The sequence below is a fragment of the Macrosteles quadrilineatus genome, unplaced genomic scaffold (genome assembly GCF_028750875.1).
Source record: "Macrosteles quadrilineatus isolate MER2022 unplaced genomic scaffold, UCM_ALF_1.0 Scaffold_5__1_contigs__length_97177068, whole genome shotgun sequence".
Classification (NCBI taxonomy): Eukaryota; Metazoa; Arthropoda; class Insecta; order Hemiptera; family Cicadellidae; genus Macrosteles; species Macrosteles quadrilineatus.
Genome location: NW_026542598.1, coordinates 94,377,513 through 94,393,587, shown reverse-complemented (window position 1 = coordinate 94,393,587; position 16,075 = coordinate 94,377,513). Strand labels below are relative to the sequence as shown.

The following is a 16,075-nucleotide window of genomic DNA, read 5'->3' as shown; positions in this document are numbered from 1 at the left end:
GCCCAACATACTGAACATGTTTATTGGACTTTCCGTACGCTAAAACGTATGTCATCTGTTATAGTTAGACCATTCTCGTTTAAAACCAAACGATATAACTCAAAGTGGTAAATAACGACAATACAGTCATTGCAAAATTGAAACGAGCTGGATGTACAGTATTTGACTACAATGTCGGAACGACCAAATTAAGTCTAATAATGGCAATTGGTTGAAATCGAAAACTAAATAATTGAAATACCAAATCTTATAAATTTTCTATCTAATCCTCTAACCTTTTTAATACCTAATTTAGTACATTTAACTCATTTTCCAAAGCTATTTCATCCACAGCGAGCACGTAGGAAAACATTTATAACCGAGTTATTTCCAAAGGGAAGACAGCAAATGCCATTAACAGAGGAAGAGGTCCTCGTAAAGGTCAGTGTAACTGCAAGAGCTACAGAGAGAGGGAGATAATTATGTTAAGCTTCTGTAAAAGCCTTCCTCGGCTTACATTTGGAATTATTAGATGTTTCGGAATCGTGGGAAACGTCTAAAAGAATTACCAACATCGGGGAATAGGTACAAATGTTTAAAATTTTATATTCATTACCTTAGCTTAAACACACGGTGGTTCATAGCCGAAAACAAGATGTAGGTCTACTTTAATGGGACACAGAAAAGGATGGGTCTCTCAGAAGAGTTTTCTCGGTTTTTGAAAGCTATAACCTACAAAAGTCATAGATAATTCTAACTTAAACTTAAGTGTATTAGAAACCTAGTCTGCGTTTTATACAATAAAAATGTTAACAATATATGAAACTTTTCCAATATTGTTGATATGAATCTTTCACCGCTTTTTTAATTTTAACTTCTGCAGTTCTTTGTTCAACATGTCCCAAGATGAAAGAAAATTACCGTCACATAACAATTATAAATAATTTTTTTAGCGAATTTCCCTATAGGGAAGTAGCTATTACCGTAGGTCTCATGGTAAGACCTAGGCCCGGGACCAATTTACTTTTTCATTTTGATGTCCCCGGAGGCCAAAAACACCATTCGTTCAAATTTTTATATATCTATATATAGAGATATATATATATATATATATATATATATATATATATATATATATATGTCCATCCGCACGATAACTTGAGTAATTTTTATCCGATTTTGATAAAATTTGGTTTGAAGGTGTAAGGCGGGATAAACTTGAACGAGTTCGCGAACCAGCATGATCGGACTATGGGAACGGGGGTTTACGGAGGGTTTTATGGGGTAAAAATAGGTTTTTCCCATTTTTGACCCAAAAAACATAAAAATTTGCAAAATCTTTTCAAACCATTTTGTAGAGCTTAAAAAAACAAATAATTTAGTATATTGAAGTGTTACTATGCACCCAATAGTTACGGAGAAAATTCCAAAAAAATGTAAATTTTAAATTCCCATGTTATTCTTATGGAGAATAAGTAAACTGTTGTAGTTTGCTTGTTTATGAACATATTTTGATCAAATTTGGAAAATGTTTTTATTTCTTACTAACTATTAACATTTTACAAAAAAAAAAACAGTTTTACCCTCCCTGATGCAGCAAACCTAAGTACCTGTTAAACTAATTCTATTTAAATAGGAAATAAATGTTAAATTTTTAAGTAGACATTTTAGTGTAAATCCAATCAGACATATGGAAATTCGCTTAGTCTGCAGGTTTGCTGCGGCGGGGGTATTTTTAATTACATTAGCGCTTCTTACATTTAGTGTACGTTTTATAAGATAAATTGGCATGTAGAGTTAATAATAAATAACACGATTTATAGTCAATAATAAACTTAAATCGTAAGTAAATCGTAACTTTTTATTATTCCAATCAAAAGAAAACATTTTAAAATAATGAAAATTGACTGTTGCAATTATTTTTCTACAATCTCAGATCCAACAACTATAGTGAATAGAATACAAATCAATAACGACGTAACGTATTCAATATACCATATCGTCATTGCTAAACAAAACATAATTAGCGTACCATAGAAAAAACAATATTCCTGTAATACGTTATGACTAAAATGCCATCTTGTATTTAATATCAGTGTAACGCGGGGGCGAGAAGACAAAGGAAGGTAATTTATCAAATTCCTTCTACCTTCGTTTATCCTCATCTCTTTTAAGACGTGTAATTTTCTTTTGCCCCCTTATTAGTACGTCTGAGTACATTGGTATTTGTTATATCATTCTTTATTATTCTTGCAAACATAAACAATAATATAAATATGTATTAGGATTGAAATTCTATTGACAAACATTACAACCTTAACTTATGCATTCATTTAATCCGTTGTTCACTTAGGTCAGATGGTTTGTTTAAGTTGTTCAATATTTTGCTGCTGTTTAAACTATACTTTTTTCAACTGACTAGAAAACAAATTGTGTGAAATAGTTATTTGTGTACCTAGTGAGCGAAAAGGCACTTTGCACTCGCATTACACACTATATTTTCCATTTTCCCTACATTTACTAACAAATCATATAAATAATTAGTCTTTCAAACACTATACATATACAACACGTTTATAGGTTAGGATAAATCCAAGCGTGAACGAAATGTGAAATGCTGCACCAGCTGGTCGGTGCTCGTAATATCTTAAAGTGTTGCCAACTTATTTTTCCTAAATCAGTTGGCCTTCCTTGCACTGATTACAGCAGAGAAAGTTGCTAATTGCTGCATTTACTTACTTTTGCCGCACTCTTTTTTTACGCACTCCAATATTCCAACCAAACAACACAAATCAGCGTGCTTTTATTAGGAACGTATTACGTGTACGCTCGAAAATAAGTTGGCGACACTTACAGATATTACGACTACGATTATCTGGTTCAGCAAAGTGCTATTAAGCTATTTTACCCACTAGATACACAAATAACTATTCAAGCGTACACAGTCGAGTAAACGTTTCTCTCGTTTGCAGCAAAGCGCCACTTTGCACACTAGTTACGCAAATAACTATTGAACGGGAACATTACAGTTTGTCAATAAAGAGTAGTAATGCAAGTCCACCACATTAGTATTCCGGCGAAGTGCATGTTTCATTACGTCATTACAGGGGTAAGGTTGGCAATACTGATGTGATCAGCTGATCATGTCTGTCATTGTTGTCAGAGTAATCTATTTACGCTTTACAAGAGACGAGTTAATGTCGTATAAATACTCGTTTAACAAAACTAATTTTGCACCGGCTGAAATTCAATAATTTAGGTTCGATTGACTTTTAATTATTGTTTTTAAAGGGTGTAAATATATAACGTACTTGTACGTGTATGATTTACATTCAAAATATAGCTAGCTTAATTACAGTTTTAACTGGCGAAATACTAATTGATTTCAAATGTAAATCGTTTTGATTGAGCGTGCGATGATCAAATGAGTTTATTGATAGTATTATAATTAAGAAACCATTTTATAAATCGGGACCAAAGTGTTACTGTATACATTTTGTACTGATGATAGTAGTCTTTCTAACCCTCCAATGTTACACTTCCAAAGGCAAAACACTTTTCATTTTTTAAACATACAACACACATAGCCTTTTTATTAAAATTTACTATCGTAAGAATGGCAGAGAAATGTTCGGGATCTGAGGGTTGATTAGTTATATGCAATAATAGTAAGTAAATTACAAACAAGTAAATGAAACATGTCTAAAACACTTAAAATATATATTTACACTCTTATACTATTAACTGACAAGACGGTAAAAGAGATATAAAAGATGGTAAGTAGTGATACATTTTGATGGGACATGGGACACTCCAATCATCATCGGACCCGATAGGCGATTCGTACAAGGCTGATCAATAAATTATTTACTTAATTATATTATAAATAAAGAATTATTTTGTAAGTTATACCAAAGATTACATATGCTTTGGTTATACACAACGTAAAGTAGATACAGATGAGCCAACTACAGAATGCCGATACAAACAAAAACAAAAACTTTAAGCACATAAAGTAACACAAGAACAAAGAAATCTCTACTTTAAACTTGATAGATTGCAGGCATATGTAAATGGAGCGGTGTACAATATGTGACACATGGTCGTGATAAGACGTGTATAGCGGACGTCTGGGACAGCAGTCTCTGATAACACAAAACACAACTGAATATCTCAGGTTGTTTGACTTTTAAATGAAGAAACGCATTGAACTACGGATAAAAACTTATGCTAAAAATGGGACATATAAACGTCATGCTCATAATAATGTTTAAATATATTTTATGTAGTACCTTGATATAACGAGCCATCAAAGTTTAATTTATTAGACAACCGGAACCGGACAGATGAAACACGATTAGGAATAAATCTACTTATCTTACACCAACACTGTATCCTATTCCTTTATTACTTTTGGTTCGGCCAGTAGTATTGTTTTCGTTACGTCTGTGTGCGTAATTCGTGTCTATTTCATTAACTAGTCTACTACAGACCTCCACCGAGGAATTTTTTATGAGATTTAAATGTGGTGACGTTAATACCTGCATCACGGAAAATCAGTAGCTAAATTACCTGCAACAGCGTGTTAATCTTTTTTCTTTTTTTCTACTCCAGTGACATTTTTTATCGAGTCAATGTTAGTTTAAGTTCAAACGCTTTTAAGGAAATGCGATCAAGTGTTGTAGATGTGTCAGGAATTGAACCCGTCCCTCCCGCACAGAGGCCCGAGACGTTAACCACTAGGCTGGCAACACACCCAAAATATTGACCGAAATACTCATTACTTCGTTTAGTGTACATATTCTACTCACTGCGTTTCTCGGAGTTGGCTTGTAGGTAGGCAGTGATCCAGTTGCAGTGGTAATCTCTCTTGGCTAGCAGACAGTCTCGCCGCACCAGCTGTTTCACCAGTCTCCCGCCAAGGCGCTTCACGTCTGCCTGTAGACTGCGCACCATCCCCGCCAGCTCCGCCACACCTGCGCAAACGTACAAAGTAGGTATTTTAAGCCAAGTATGAATGAAGAAGAGTGTAGGATGAGTGGCGCGATCTTGTAGTCTTGTTAGTGACTAAGTTCAACATATTCCTTAGACACAGCAGTTAATTTAATGCCCATACAGCTAATGGCAACTAAGGGACCTACAGTTTATAGAGGAATCCGAACCAAATTTTTGCCTTGGTATATACGAATTGGTCTAATTTTCAGGATAGTACTGCGGATAGTCGTAGTACTCACTCGTGCGGATGTTAATCCACACCAGGAATATAGCATCCACAGTGCATGCATATAAATATCCACAGTTCGTAACCCCAGTTCTTGGTCAATGGTCAGGTGACACAGCACAACATTACTACTTAGCTAGCAGACAGTCTTGCCAGCTGTTTCACCAGTGATAAAGCTAGTTATGCTATACATCTTGATAAACATCTTAATGTATCTTGTATGTAGTGCCTATGCCACAATAAAGCCAATTTTTTTACAAAAGTAAGTAGAAGTATATGTGTTGAGTAATTAGGTTGTCTTATTAACCCAGTGGACTGCCCCATTTTGCCAGTTTAATTAACATGAGCCAAAATCAAACGTCCGCTCAAAAGTCACACATCAACTTAAATTGTGTTCATCATTCAATGTTTTTCAAAAACAAATGATTCAACACTTGGGAAGTCTACGGTAGGTGAGGTAAACAAACATAAATTCCCCTTAGTGAACACAACACATGCATTTCCTCGTGCATTTCAACGTGAGTTTACCAACCAATACACGTGCAATACAGTATATATTTTATACTATTGTATGATAAGGGGCGGAAGCTGATAGCGGAGTGATACCAGCAACATTTCTCTCCACGACACGGAAGCACGTCACTCCGGCCTCCTTAGTGCTTCCTATAGTCTGAATTGACATTTCTGTCTGTTATATAGATGTTGAGTTGTCAAAATAATTTATGCAAATGATAAATAATAATTAACAACAAATAATGTGAAAGGTACAGGTATTGAGATCCGTTGTCAAAATGGTCTTGACCAACAGGAGGTGGGCCCATCGGATGCGTATAAGGTCCAGAAGAATGGAGGACGTATTAGTGGAACACAAAAGCGAAGTTAAAAATACGAAGAAACGATTGCAGCATATCCGTAAACATCAGTGGCGATCACGATGACATCGTAAAATCTTCCGCGATCGTTGCTACATCCGTGACCACTCAATCGTGATGTTTACTTGAGATTACGTGAAAAGAGAGCCAAAAAACACAGTTATGAATGGGCACGTGACTGTAGGTTAATAAAGGTGACAATTAAAAACCCCGTATCAAAACACAAATACATGACATCACCCGGTCAGTCTTAACCACCATTCAGAATGGTACTTATTAACAGTTATAACAGCATTTGCAAAAAATATTTCTAGCTTCTATTTTAGATTTGCCTAAAAAACGAACCATTTGTAAACAACTTAAACATCAGTGACAGTCTGCAGAAAGAATTGACAATCAAAGAAGTACTAACAACTGATATGTATTTCATGACGTATTCTCTGAACAGATGATTTCCTACTAATATTATAAATGAGAATGTTTGGATGTATGGATGTAAAGATGTATGGATGTATGTTTGTGACAAGTGAACGCGAAAAATACTGGTCGGATTGGGCTGAAATTTGGCATGATGATAGCTCACATTCCCGATTAACATATAGGCATATTCTTATTTCAAAAATCCTTTCGGGCTCCGCCCCAGTGGCTCTGGAGTTTCCCATGTTAACCTTATGAGAAATGGAATTATTGAATCTTAACAGCTGTTTCAATTAAACAAGTTGGTTCTGTTCTATGATGTTCAATAGCATTAAAGTTACAAGGATTACCAACAGGGTGCAGCACTATTATTTCTTTTACATTTACATAATTTATGACAACAGCTAATTTGCAACCAAAAGGTGAGTGAGCGTAGCGAACGAACTTCAACCTGGAGGCGAGTTAGCGTAGCGAACGAGCTAACCTGAAGGCAAGTGAGCACAGCGAACGAGCTCCAACCTAAAGGTGAGTGAGCGTGGCGAACGAGCTCCAACCTAAAGGTGAGTGAGCGTAGCGAACGAGCTCCAACCTAAAGGGGAGTGAGCGTAGCGAACAAACTTCAACCAGGACGTGATTGAGCCATGCGAACGAGATAATCTTGAAAATTAAGAAGTTAAACGGGGCAAAGCCCGCGGGTTACAGCTAGTATTTCATAAATGAAGTATGTACACATTAGGTAAAATGTGTTTAACACCGCACAGAAGGTTCGTAATTTTATTTTTGAAGTAGTTATGCCATGTTTTAATAGCTAAAAAGCATTCTTGCCAATCCACTGAATACCATTATACCCCCGCTGCAGCAAACCTGCCGACTATAAGCGAATTTCCATTTGCCTGGATTGATTTTCAATTAATCTATTAAATTAACATTTATGTTATGATTAGCTGCTACAAGGAAACTAATAAAGTGTGTTTTTTATTAAAATATCAATAGCAAAAGTAACCAAAAACTTCATGAATCTACGCATTGTACAGACATAATACTGTAATTTTATTTATATGGATAAAGCCCAGACAGCATTATTATTATACAAAACTATATTTATGTACATTGTTATTTTCAAAACATATTTCATATAGTTCATCTACCACACAGTAAACATTTTAACATAATTCCAAATGTATTTTATGAGTATATATTCCAGTTGTTAGTTTATATTAACATTTTACATCCCCTGTAAATATGTTTTTCAATTAAATGGAACACCTAAACGGATTTTAGTTCAAAAATCAACACTGTTTATTTTAGGAAGAGTCAATTTATTTCCCGTCTAAATAAATATTTGCTGTGTAAACATTACTCCAGAGCTTAGTTAGGGCGTTGGTCAAATATGTAATCAACTGGAAAAATAGAATAATTAAATTCGAAAAGTGCAATTGAAATAAAAGGCTGATTAGTATGCTAAGCTTAGTGAAATTATAATTTGTATTTCGTGAAAGAAGACTTAAGATGAGTAGGGCCATTGACTATACACCTCTAGTATAGTCAATGGTAGGGCCTACAGTATTTTTGCTTCATGAGTTGTAAGCTATTGTAATATAATATATAGCAAACCTTCTGTATATTATCTCTGTACGACATAAAATATAGGAATATCAGTAAAATACTATGATTACAATAATAGTAGTTGAAGTTGCTACGGTTGCTATACTGTAGTATCAGCAACAAATACTATAACAGGAACTCTAGTCTCTATACAGTAGTAGCAACCCTGCTTCCTAGCTTGGCAACATCTATATAAATAAAATGTTGTCTGTTTGTTTATTGTACATTGCGTAAATTAATGAACATTTTGGTTTTATTTTACGTTCCAACGCCTAAGGAACAAGAGAAGCCGAAACGCGTCTTAACTCAATTTCTGTATGTCTGTCAACATGACTCTACTATAGATGTAGACAGGGAGCAAGCTGTTCTAGTGGTGCAGCGCGGGGCTTCGAAACCCGAGGTCCCGGGCTCAAATCCCACCAACCCCCAATGTGTTGTATCTATGTGGTAATGCCGCCACCATCTAGGACTAGACTGAAGTAAGGTGCAAAACAGTTCCGGGGTAGAACCTAATGTCCAAGGATGTGAAGGTGAGACATAAAAATTATTTAGATGATTCATGTAAGCAATTTTCTATCCAAAACCAAAGCCAAACGTTCAAAAAATCTGGAAAAGTGGTTTAACTATGAATATTGCAGGATTTGAAAATATTACCGACTAACTACTTTTTAAATACTTTCAGTGAAATAAAATTGATTGTAAACTGAAACTAAAAAAAAATAATGTGCCAACTAAAACTCACGTTTCTGCTGCAAGTACGCCAGTCTGAAGCTCTCATTGGCCGACGTGTACTCTGTACAACAAGTGTCCTCATACAGAGATTCACAATGTGAGTCATCCAGAGCAGGAGATCTGCCTCTAGCTATCCCAGTGTAGCTTCTACGTCTTGCTGGTCTCGTCCCCTTCTCTCCGTAGATCTCCAACAGAAGGTCGTCCACCATCTGGGAAACTCTTCTTCTGTCGTGAGGCTTCAGACTGTTCCAGGCTTCTTCGTAGCTCTCGTCACACGAGTCAGAAGACATCGTCCTCCAACTCCTCCTCATCGTTTCTAAAATCCTTGTGCGGTTTTTGTACGCGGATTGGTTTCTGTCAAAGGTCTCCTCGCTGAAGGATTTCCTCGGAGCGATATCTGGAGAAGCGCTTGAGTCTATGTTTGCGTCATCGAGGGATATGTCATAGAATACTGAGTCGTTGCTGGCGATCGAGCATTTGCGAACTTCTTGCTTCGGTTCACTTTCTCCAGAACTTGCTTTAGACGTTGTGGATTCTCCGGCGTCGGAAGTTCTCGAGGAACATCCTAACTCTCTCAAGATATCTTCAAAGTCCGGACTTTTCTTTCGTCTCTCCGGTCTAGGAGATTCGTCGACCGATTTCGATCTCGCTGACAAAGTAGGACTCAACTTCGGTAGAGACGTTTCCACAATTGACATCGACCTGTTGTTTCTTAGATCGTAGAAGCTCGCCTTGGTTTTCGCCTTGTCGTCCATCCTTGGATGTATAGGAGGTGAGATAAACCCACAGTTTAGATTACTGTCTTTTTCGTTAAACTTTTTACTCTCTTGTTGGAGCTTTTTCTGCTTTCTAACTCTCTTCTCCTGGGCAGCAAGAGCGTAAATGGCGTTGACTCCTCCACCATTCGCAGAACTTTGTTGGAAGACAACTTCATGTCCTAGAGGGATCGTAGGACTCGGTTGTACCAAGTGAATCACCGGCGATTCAATCGTGAACGGGAGAATCTCTTTAATCTTCATTTTCAACGCTCATTTTCAACCTGCAACACAATTTCACCGTAAATACAACATTCAGGTCATTGCCTTCAAAGTTTACAAACACCATGAATAAACAAAACAGTAATCTGAATGATTATAACACATCAGCTGATTAGTTATCTAACAGCTGGTAAAGTATCAATTGTCAGAGTAGCATGAATATTCAGCAGATGTTACGAGCCCGTATGTGTCGATAGAAGGTGCAGGGTTAAGGAACCTTAAGTGGTTAATCTGAATTAATAGTTCATGTTGCGTATTTTGTGCGATTTTTTACAATTGCATTTTTTAACTTTTTTTCCAAACACTGGTCTTGTTACAATCCAACCTCGATCTCTAGTCAAAACGCATCACGTAAAGAAATACCATTGATATTCGTCACAAAAAGGTTTCACTTGCAAACGACTTGAATATATTTACACATTTAAATTAATTTAAAGTAAGATACCTAAACACGGACTTATAGCATAAAAGGCTAATGTGTATTATATGAAAGTGAGTCACTCCTGTTTAGTGCATTGGGTTTAGGTTAAATCTAAACACAAGGTTATCTTGAACACTTTCAGTGAAACACACTGCAAGTGATAATTTTTATTCCAGCCACATTTGTATTACTTTTATCGATCTTCAGTTCATACAATCACTTATCTTTAAATTTAAAGTTAACAAAATATAAATACCTAAAAAATTAAGAGGGAGTATTACGGATAAGAGAAAAATATATAATACAAGAAAATTCTCAAGTTATGTGCGAAATAAGTGAACTTCGCCAAATGAAAGAGCATTTAGGACTTCTTTGGACGTCTGCAGTCAAATTTGATTTAAAAGTGTTTTCTCGGACCCCCACTTCAATAAGACAATAGTGTTTGGCGTTTAATTGTGTTTTCTTGTCTCTCTCTTAAACGTTCCACTGAGAGTTTAACGTATTTTGAGGACAAAAAGAAGACGGACTTTTTATCTTTTAACGACTACAACTATCTTTTATTTAGGCACTTCATTGGCAATCACTAATTTTGATAGATCTTTTTCAGAACTGATTAAATTTTAAGGGTTTGACGTTAAAAAATCGTTCAACATTTCAACATGTAGGGTTTAGTATAAAGTTTCAGAACCCAGTTAAAAATTGTATTGCATATCGTATTCCCACACTTAATGGTGGACTAAAACCACAATTAAAACGGTAATATTTATTATTCTATATGCATACAAGAAACAGTGTTAAATGAAATAACAGTTGTACCTAAGCTTTTAAATCATACTAGACGTAAAATATGTGATTCACAGCTACAGTATACAATAAAATGAGTTTTCTGTAAATATGTCAGCGACATTGGGCCACTAATTTTTGTGGGTTAGAAAATCAGCATCCTCAATCCTAATTATAAACGTATCAAAATGTTCAACACGTCAAACGAAAAGAACAGCGAAGCTGCATGGAAACTAAACTACGCCGGTTTCAGTCTGGTGATATCTCACAATGTTATCGAAGTCGTGAATCTATTCAACCGACACAACTTCATCTATTGTTGGTTCGGTGAGTCACAAACAGGTAAAGTAAAGTCAATACGGAACTACAGTATTCAATGCTGAACACTTGTATGCTGTATGCTGCATTCCTACTGAAATGTCATAGTGGTGAAAATGACTCATGAATAATAAGGGGAAAAACAAACATGAGTTTATGTATGTTTTGAAACCGTCTGTACTGAGAAGGTCTCGTCCTCTTTGGAAAGGAAACCTCTTCTGAATTAATATATTGTGATCTAAATTGTAACCAAAAGTTATTGCAGCTTTACTTATTACATTGGAAATAAATTTAGGTTAAGTGACGCAGTAGTGATTCGATTATTGAATGAATGCTAGTTAGTTATTTGTGGCGGCTCTACTAAAAAACGTCAAAACGCATATATGGTGTCATAAGTCAAATAAAAGGAATACGTTTTGAAATATTGCATGTATTTTTACAATTAAAAGTATTGATAGCAATGATTAGAAACTTCTTCACAGACCAGCATATGCTAAATTTGAAAAACTGTTGAATGGTCATTAATCTGTATAATTTAATACAGTAGGTGGACTTAAGGTAGAATTATATAGCTAGGCTACACAGTTTATTAGCTAGGTAACTGAGTGCATTGAATGCTCGCCTGCTGCACAAAGGTTCCCAGTTCGATCCAGGGTGAAGACAGTTTTTATCGTTCGATAACCTAACTGTCTTGGTCGTTTACTTCTACTGAAGAACTTTATGCTATTCATCAATACACCCTCATTCTCTACACTCTTCCATAACTAATTTTCACCTAAGCAGCCTGGTGGATCAACGTACTAATCCGATTTAATATACAAACTAACTCGATTACCCAAGGAAATCTGACATCAGCGACCCGGATAAGGAACGTCAGCTGTTGTAGGTGTTAGGTGTATTGTGATTGTGTATTGTGTTTCGTGTTGTGGCAACACTTGTGACAACATTACCAGTACTAGACCCGACAGAGACTTGGATAGGGAATCAACACTCATAACCCTCATTCATTTTTTATCCATGACTAACAGTCAGCGTCACTTAGTGATATATATTTGATGATATGTCCGTGCGCGATCTCTTCGAGGCACCGTAGAAAGTTTACAAATACTAATGAAACATACTATGAAAACATAAAATCAAACGTAAATGATTTTCTTATTTACATTTCATACAAATAACATAACAATATTTTACTTGAACTCACTAAAACATCACCAACTGTAGCTATATATTTGGAGCCAAATTGTATCATGGCGATCTGTTTTGATGTGAACAAATGTTAGCTTGAAAAAGTTTAAATGATTGATGACAACAGAATTCAGCACAAACTATGAAATATTAAAAGCCTGTAAGACTAAGGGCTTTCACGGAATATTATCCAAACCTGCAAAAGGCACATCTAGAGGATGAGAGCTTTAAATTATTGATACCTAATCTGTCTGTAAAAATAAATATTTATGGGTAAATTTGCTGTATACAAACGTCCAACGAACTCTTTTAATACATTTTATTTAGATATTGATTCGCTTTTTGATAGTTGAAACTTGACTTAGTTGTCCTAGATCGTTGGTTGATCCTGAAGACAATTGAGAACTGATATTCGTCAGTAACAAAGCTACACACAGAATCTCACTCTACATTTTCCATTCACATTTTGAGGTAAAACACGCCCGATAGTCTCCATCACAATTGTCCAATAGTGATTGTAATTGTAATTGGAGGTATGAAATGAGTAATTGAAGCAACCCGAGACTACAGTGCAGCACAGCACAAGGTTGAGGTGATAACAATGCTTTCACCCATGATAGCGGCGCGTTGAACTGACACTCTACAGGAAACCGCAAAACGCTTCCATGGTACACAGCTAAGTTTTAAATTAAATTCATCCCTATAGTGTTATTTGTTTAATGTAATTATTGTTGTTACGTCAAGAAATAGGTGTTTGAAAGCTGAATATGATCTTGTTATATGTTTCTGACGTTTAAACAACAGTTAATAGTACATTTTTAAGCTTACTGTTAAATAGTTGCCTATATAAATAATACTTTTTCATCATAGTGTCAGGAAAGCATCAGTTTTTAGTTCTTTATAGCCAAATCATCGTTTTCGGGTAACTTTAAATAGGGAACAGTCCAAGCTGGGCTGCGCCTCACTTGTAAAACACGATTGCGTACCAAAAAGAGCCACTTTCGCCCCTAGTGACGAACACTACTATACGAATTTTACTTCACGATAGTAAAGTCGATCATAAAATACAACATGTAGTATTTTGTATTCAGTGGTGATATTGCAACCGTGTTTTACAGTACTTATAACGAGTTTTCCCTCTAGTTTAATTTCCTAAAGGAACGGATAAAGTAGCTAAGTAGTTTTTTTTGTAATTACAAAAAAACTACTAACCCAAGTCTCTAACCGCACAATTGAGAGAAAACACGGATAGTTTAATTAGTAGCCAGTGGTAAACATGCGTTACTTAATCTGCAGTTCGTTTAGTAATTAGATTGGTTGTTGTATTTACAGTACCTCTCGTTGGGTTTGTCGTCCCTCGTGTTTGCCAACCTACACATTGGTATTGTGTTGGTGGTTCAGTTAATAAATAAACGTCTACTGCAAAGCATAAGTTGAGTTTTGTTAACTTTCAAAATTGGATATAGATCCAGTATCGTTACTGCAAATAGACATCCCTCCACAACAACATGTACGATAACATGTTTAAATTTCCTTTACGAGTAAGGTTCGCTAATTTTGACCATCGATATATAATTACATCGATGATTTTGACTAAACTTTAAAACCCTTAGGGTAAATTTTAACTTCCATTTTATCATTGTGTATTGAGTTGTGTTTTTTCTCTATAATGTACTAAATATGAAAAACACTGGTGTGTGACGACATACTCCAGTTTATTTTAAATTAAAATAAATATGTATCTCGAAAATAGTTTGACCTATTTATATTTTTGACAAAGTAATGTCGATTTTAAAACAATTAAGCTGTTTTTCTACCTATATTTCAGTACATAATCATAGATAAAACATCTACATCAAAACTTTGTTCAGGCGATGCGTTCACTTGCCAGACAATGTGCAATTATTAACAATACAATATGCAACGAAAATGCAAATAAAATATTTAGGCTTTGCATTATTTTAAACGCTGAAATACAAACGTATTTGTTACAGATCATTTAAAGTTTTTTACAGTTTCGAATCTTTTTAAACTTTATTTCAACATTGAAGTAAATCCAATTTTAAGTTGCATTTCCAACATTAAAATAATTATTATCGCACAAAATCAACCTTCTTTCATCTTACAGTGATTTTGTAAAGACAAAATTAATGAAACCAATGTACGAAAATCAAAATTTGGCCTGTATATGTAAACAAGCTGCTACACCCGTGCTTTGCAACGGGAAAAAAATTTGACATAGAGTACTATTAAAGTAATTCTGATGTGTGTTTTAAAATTTCAGCAACTCTATGATTTAGTATGAAAATATAAACTGATTTAAAAGTGTAAACCTACTTACTTTCAAACTCCTACTTTTTATGTTAATAGATCCAAAATGACATGCTACCTTAGTGTAGCAATAGCATCAATTGCTGCTTCATATTGATGCTTCACGAATGACATGTTTTACGATAACTCTTCAACTTTAGTCAAGGCTCTTTACATGTAGCTTACTAAATAAATTAAAAAATGAAACTTTGAGCAATACTTTACAAAACGTATACCTACAACCTTTCTTTCAAACCAAACATAACCCTCCTAAATCTACATAAAGCATCACAAACATCTTGATCGAGTAAATAAACAAACACCAGTTCATTGTACTGACCAGCTGTTTCATTAACTAAATTAAATCATGTAAACTTTGGAAGCATGCCACGCGTAGCCCTTTGGAAATCAGCCTGTGAGGCAGAGCCCTTAGGAAATTCGTCCATATCAATACTTTTCGGCAAATCTACACATTCTAAGCTTAATTTTGATGTGAGATATGCCTATATTTTTATTTGGTAAATTGCCTTAACCGTTTACATAAAATTTGATTGTATCACTTTAATAATATAATAGATAGTTACAAAATTTCCTCAGTAACTAAATCAGTAAAATGGTATTTACACAATATACAGTCTTGCATACACTCGAACGTTCTTCGAGACCAATTAAATAATTCAACTTGAATTGTTCACAAATGGTGTTAATTATGTCATTAAATAATTTAGACTTACCTTATTGCAACACTTTTAACAATCGAAGTCAGCCATCAAACACCACATACACAATAACAATTTGCTATTTGCTTTGATTGAGTTAAAACACCGAAAGTAAGAAAGTAAAAGGACAGAAAGTAGAACGCACTGATACCGGGAGCACTAGTCAACGTGGTCACACAACTGTTCTGTTATCACCAACGATACCAGCTGTGTTACCAGCTGACTAAAACAGCTGTTGTAATGATCACACATCACGCGGGATAACAAGACCTGTGGGGACGAAACTAGACCTCCTCGACCCTTAATTAATTTGACGCAAAATGTGTATTACGAATAATTGTGTTTGAGATTAAATTTTGGATTTTGTAGTAGTAATTCCATCCACAATGTAGATCAGCTGTTGCTAGGTTTTTTCTTAAAGATAGTTGAATATGGGCCCCTCATATAGCGTGTATATATTTGATCTTTTATTA

At 35.1% G+C, this 16,075-nt stretch overlaps 2 protein-coding genes across 2 annotated transcripts in view; both read right to left on the bottom strand.

Annotated features, from left to right (window-relative positions):
- LOC128993987 (U6 snRNA-associated Sm-like protein LSm7) overlaps nt 1-4,817 on the bottom strand; it is a 129,672-nt gene extending 124,855 nt beyond the window's left edge. The window contains exon 1 of the mRNA XM_054418152.1: nt 4,791-4,817. The gene's annotated coding sequence lies outside the window, so the exon portion shown is untranslated. The remainder of the gene's footprint in view (nt 1-4,790) is intronic.
- Nucleotides 4,818-7,812: 2,995 nt separating this feature from the next.
- Nucleotides 7,813-15,706, bottom strand: LOC128995427 (uncharacterized). The gene is made up of 3 exons (XM_054420444.1): nt 15,618-15,706; nt 8,837-9,865; nt 7,813-7,889 (listed from the first exon to the last, which is right to left on the bottom strand). The coding sequence occupies exons 2-3, from the start codon at nt 9,843-9,845 to the stop codon at nt 7,858-7,860; spliced, it is 1,041 nt and encodes a 346-aa protein (XP_054276419.1). The 5' UTR covers nt 9,846-9,865; nt 15,618-15,706; the 3' UTR covers nt 7,813-7,857.
- Nucleotides 15,707-16,075: the final 369 nt, after the last annotated feature.

Bases quoted from the DNA above. Each gene is read 5' to 3' on its own strand.
- LOC128995427 (XM_054420444.1), bottom strand. From the start codon at position 9,845: ATGAAGATTAAAGAGATTCTCCCGTTCACGATTGAATCGCCGGTGATT. The intron at 7,890-8,836 runs GTGAGTTTTAGT...CTATTTTTCCAG, and splicing joins GGCGTACTTGCAGCAGAAAC to TTGATTACATATTTGACCAA.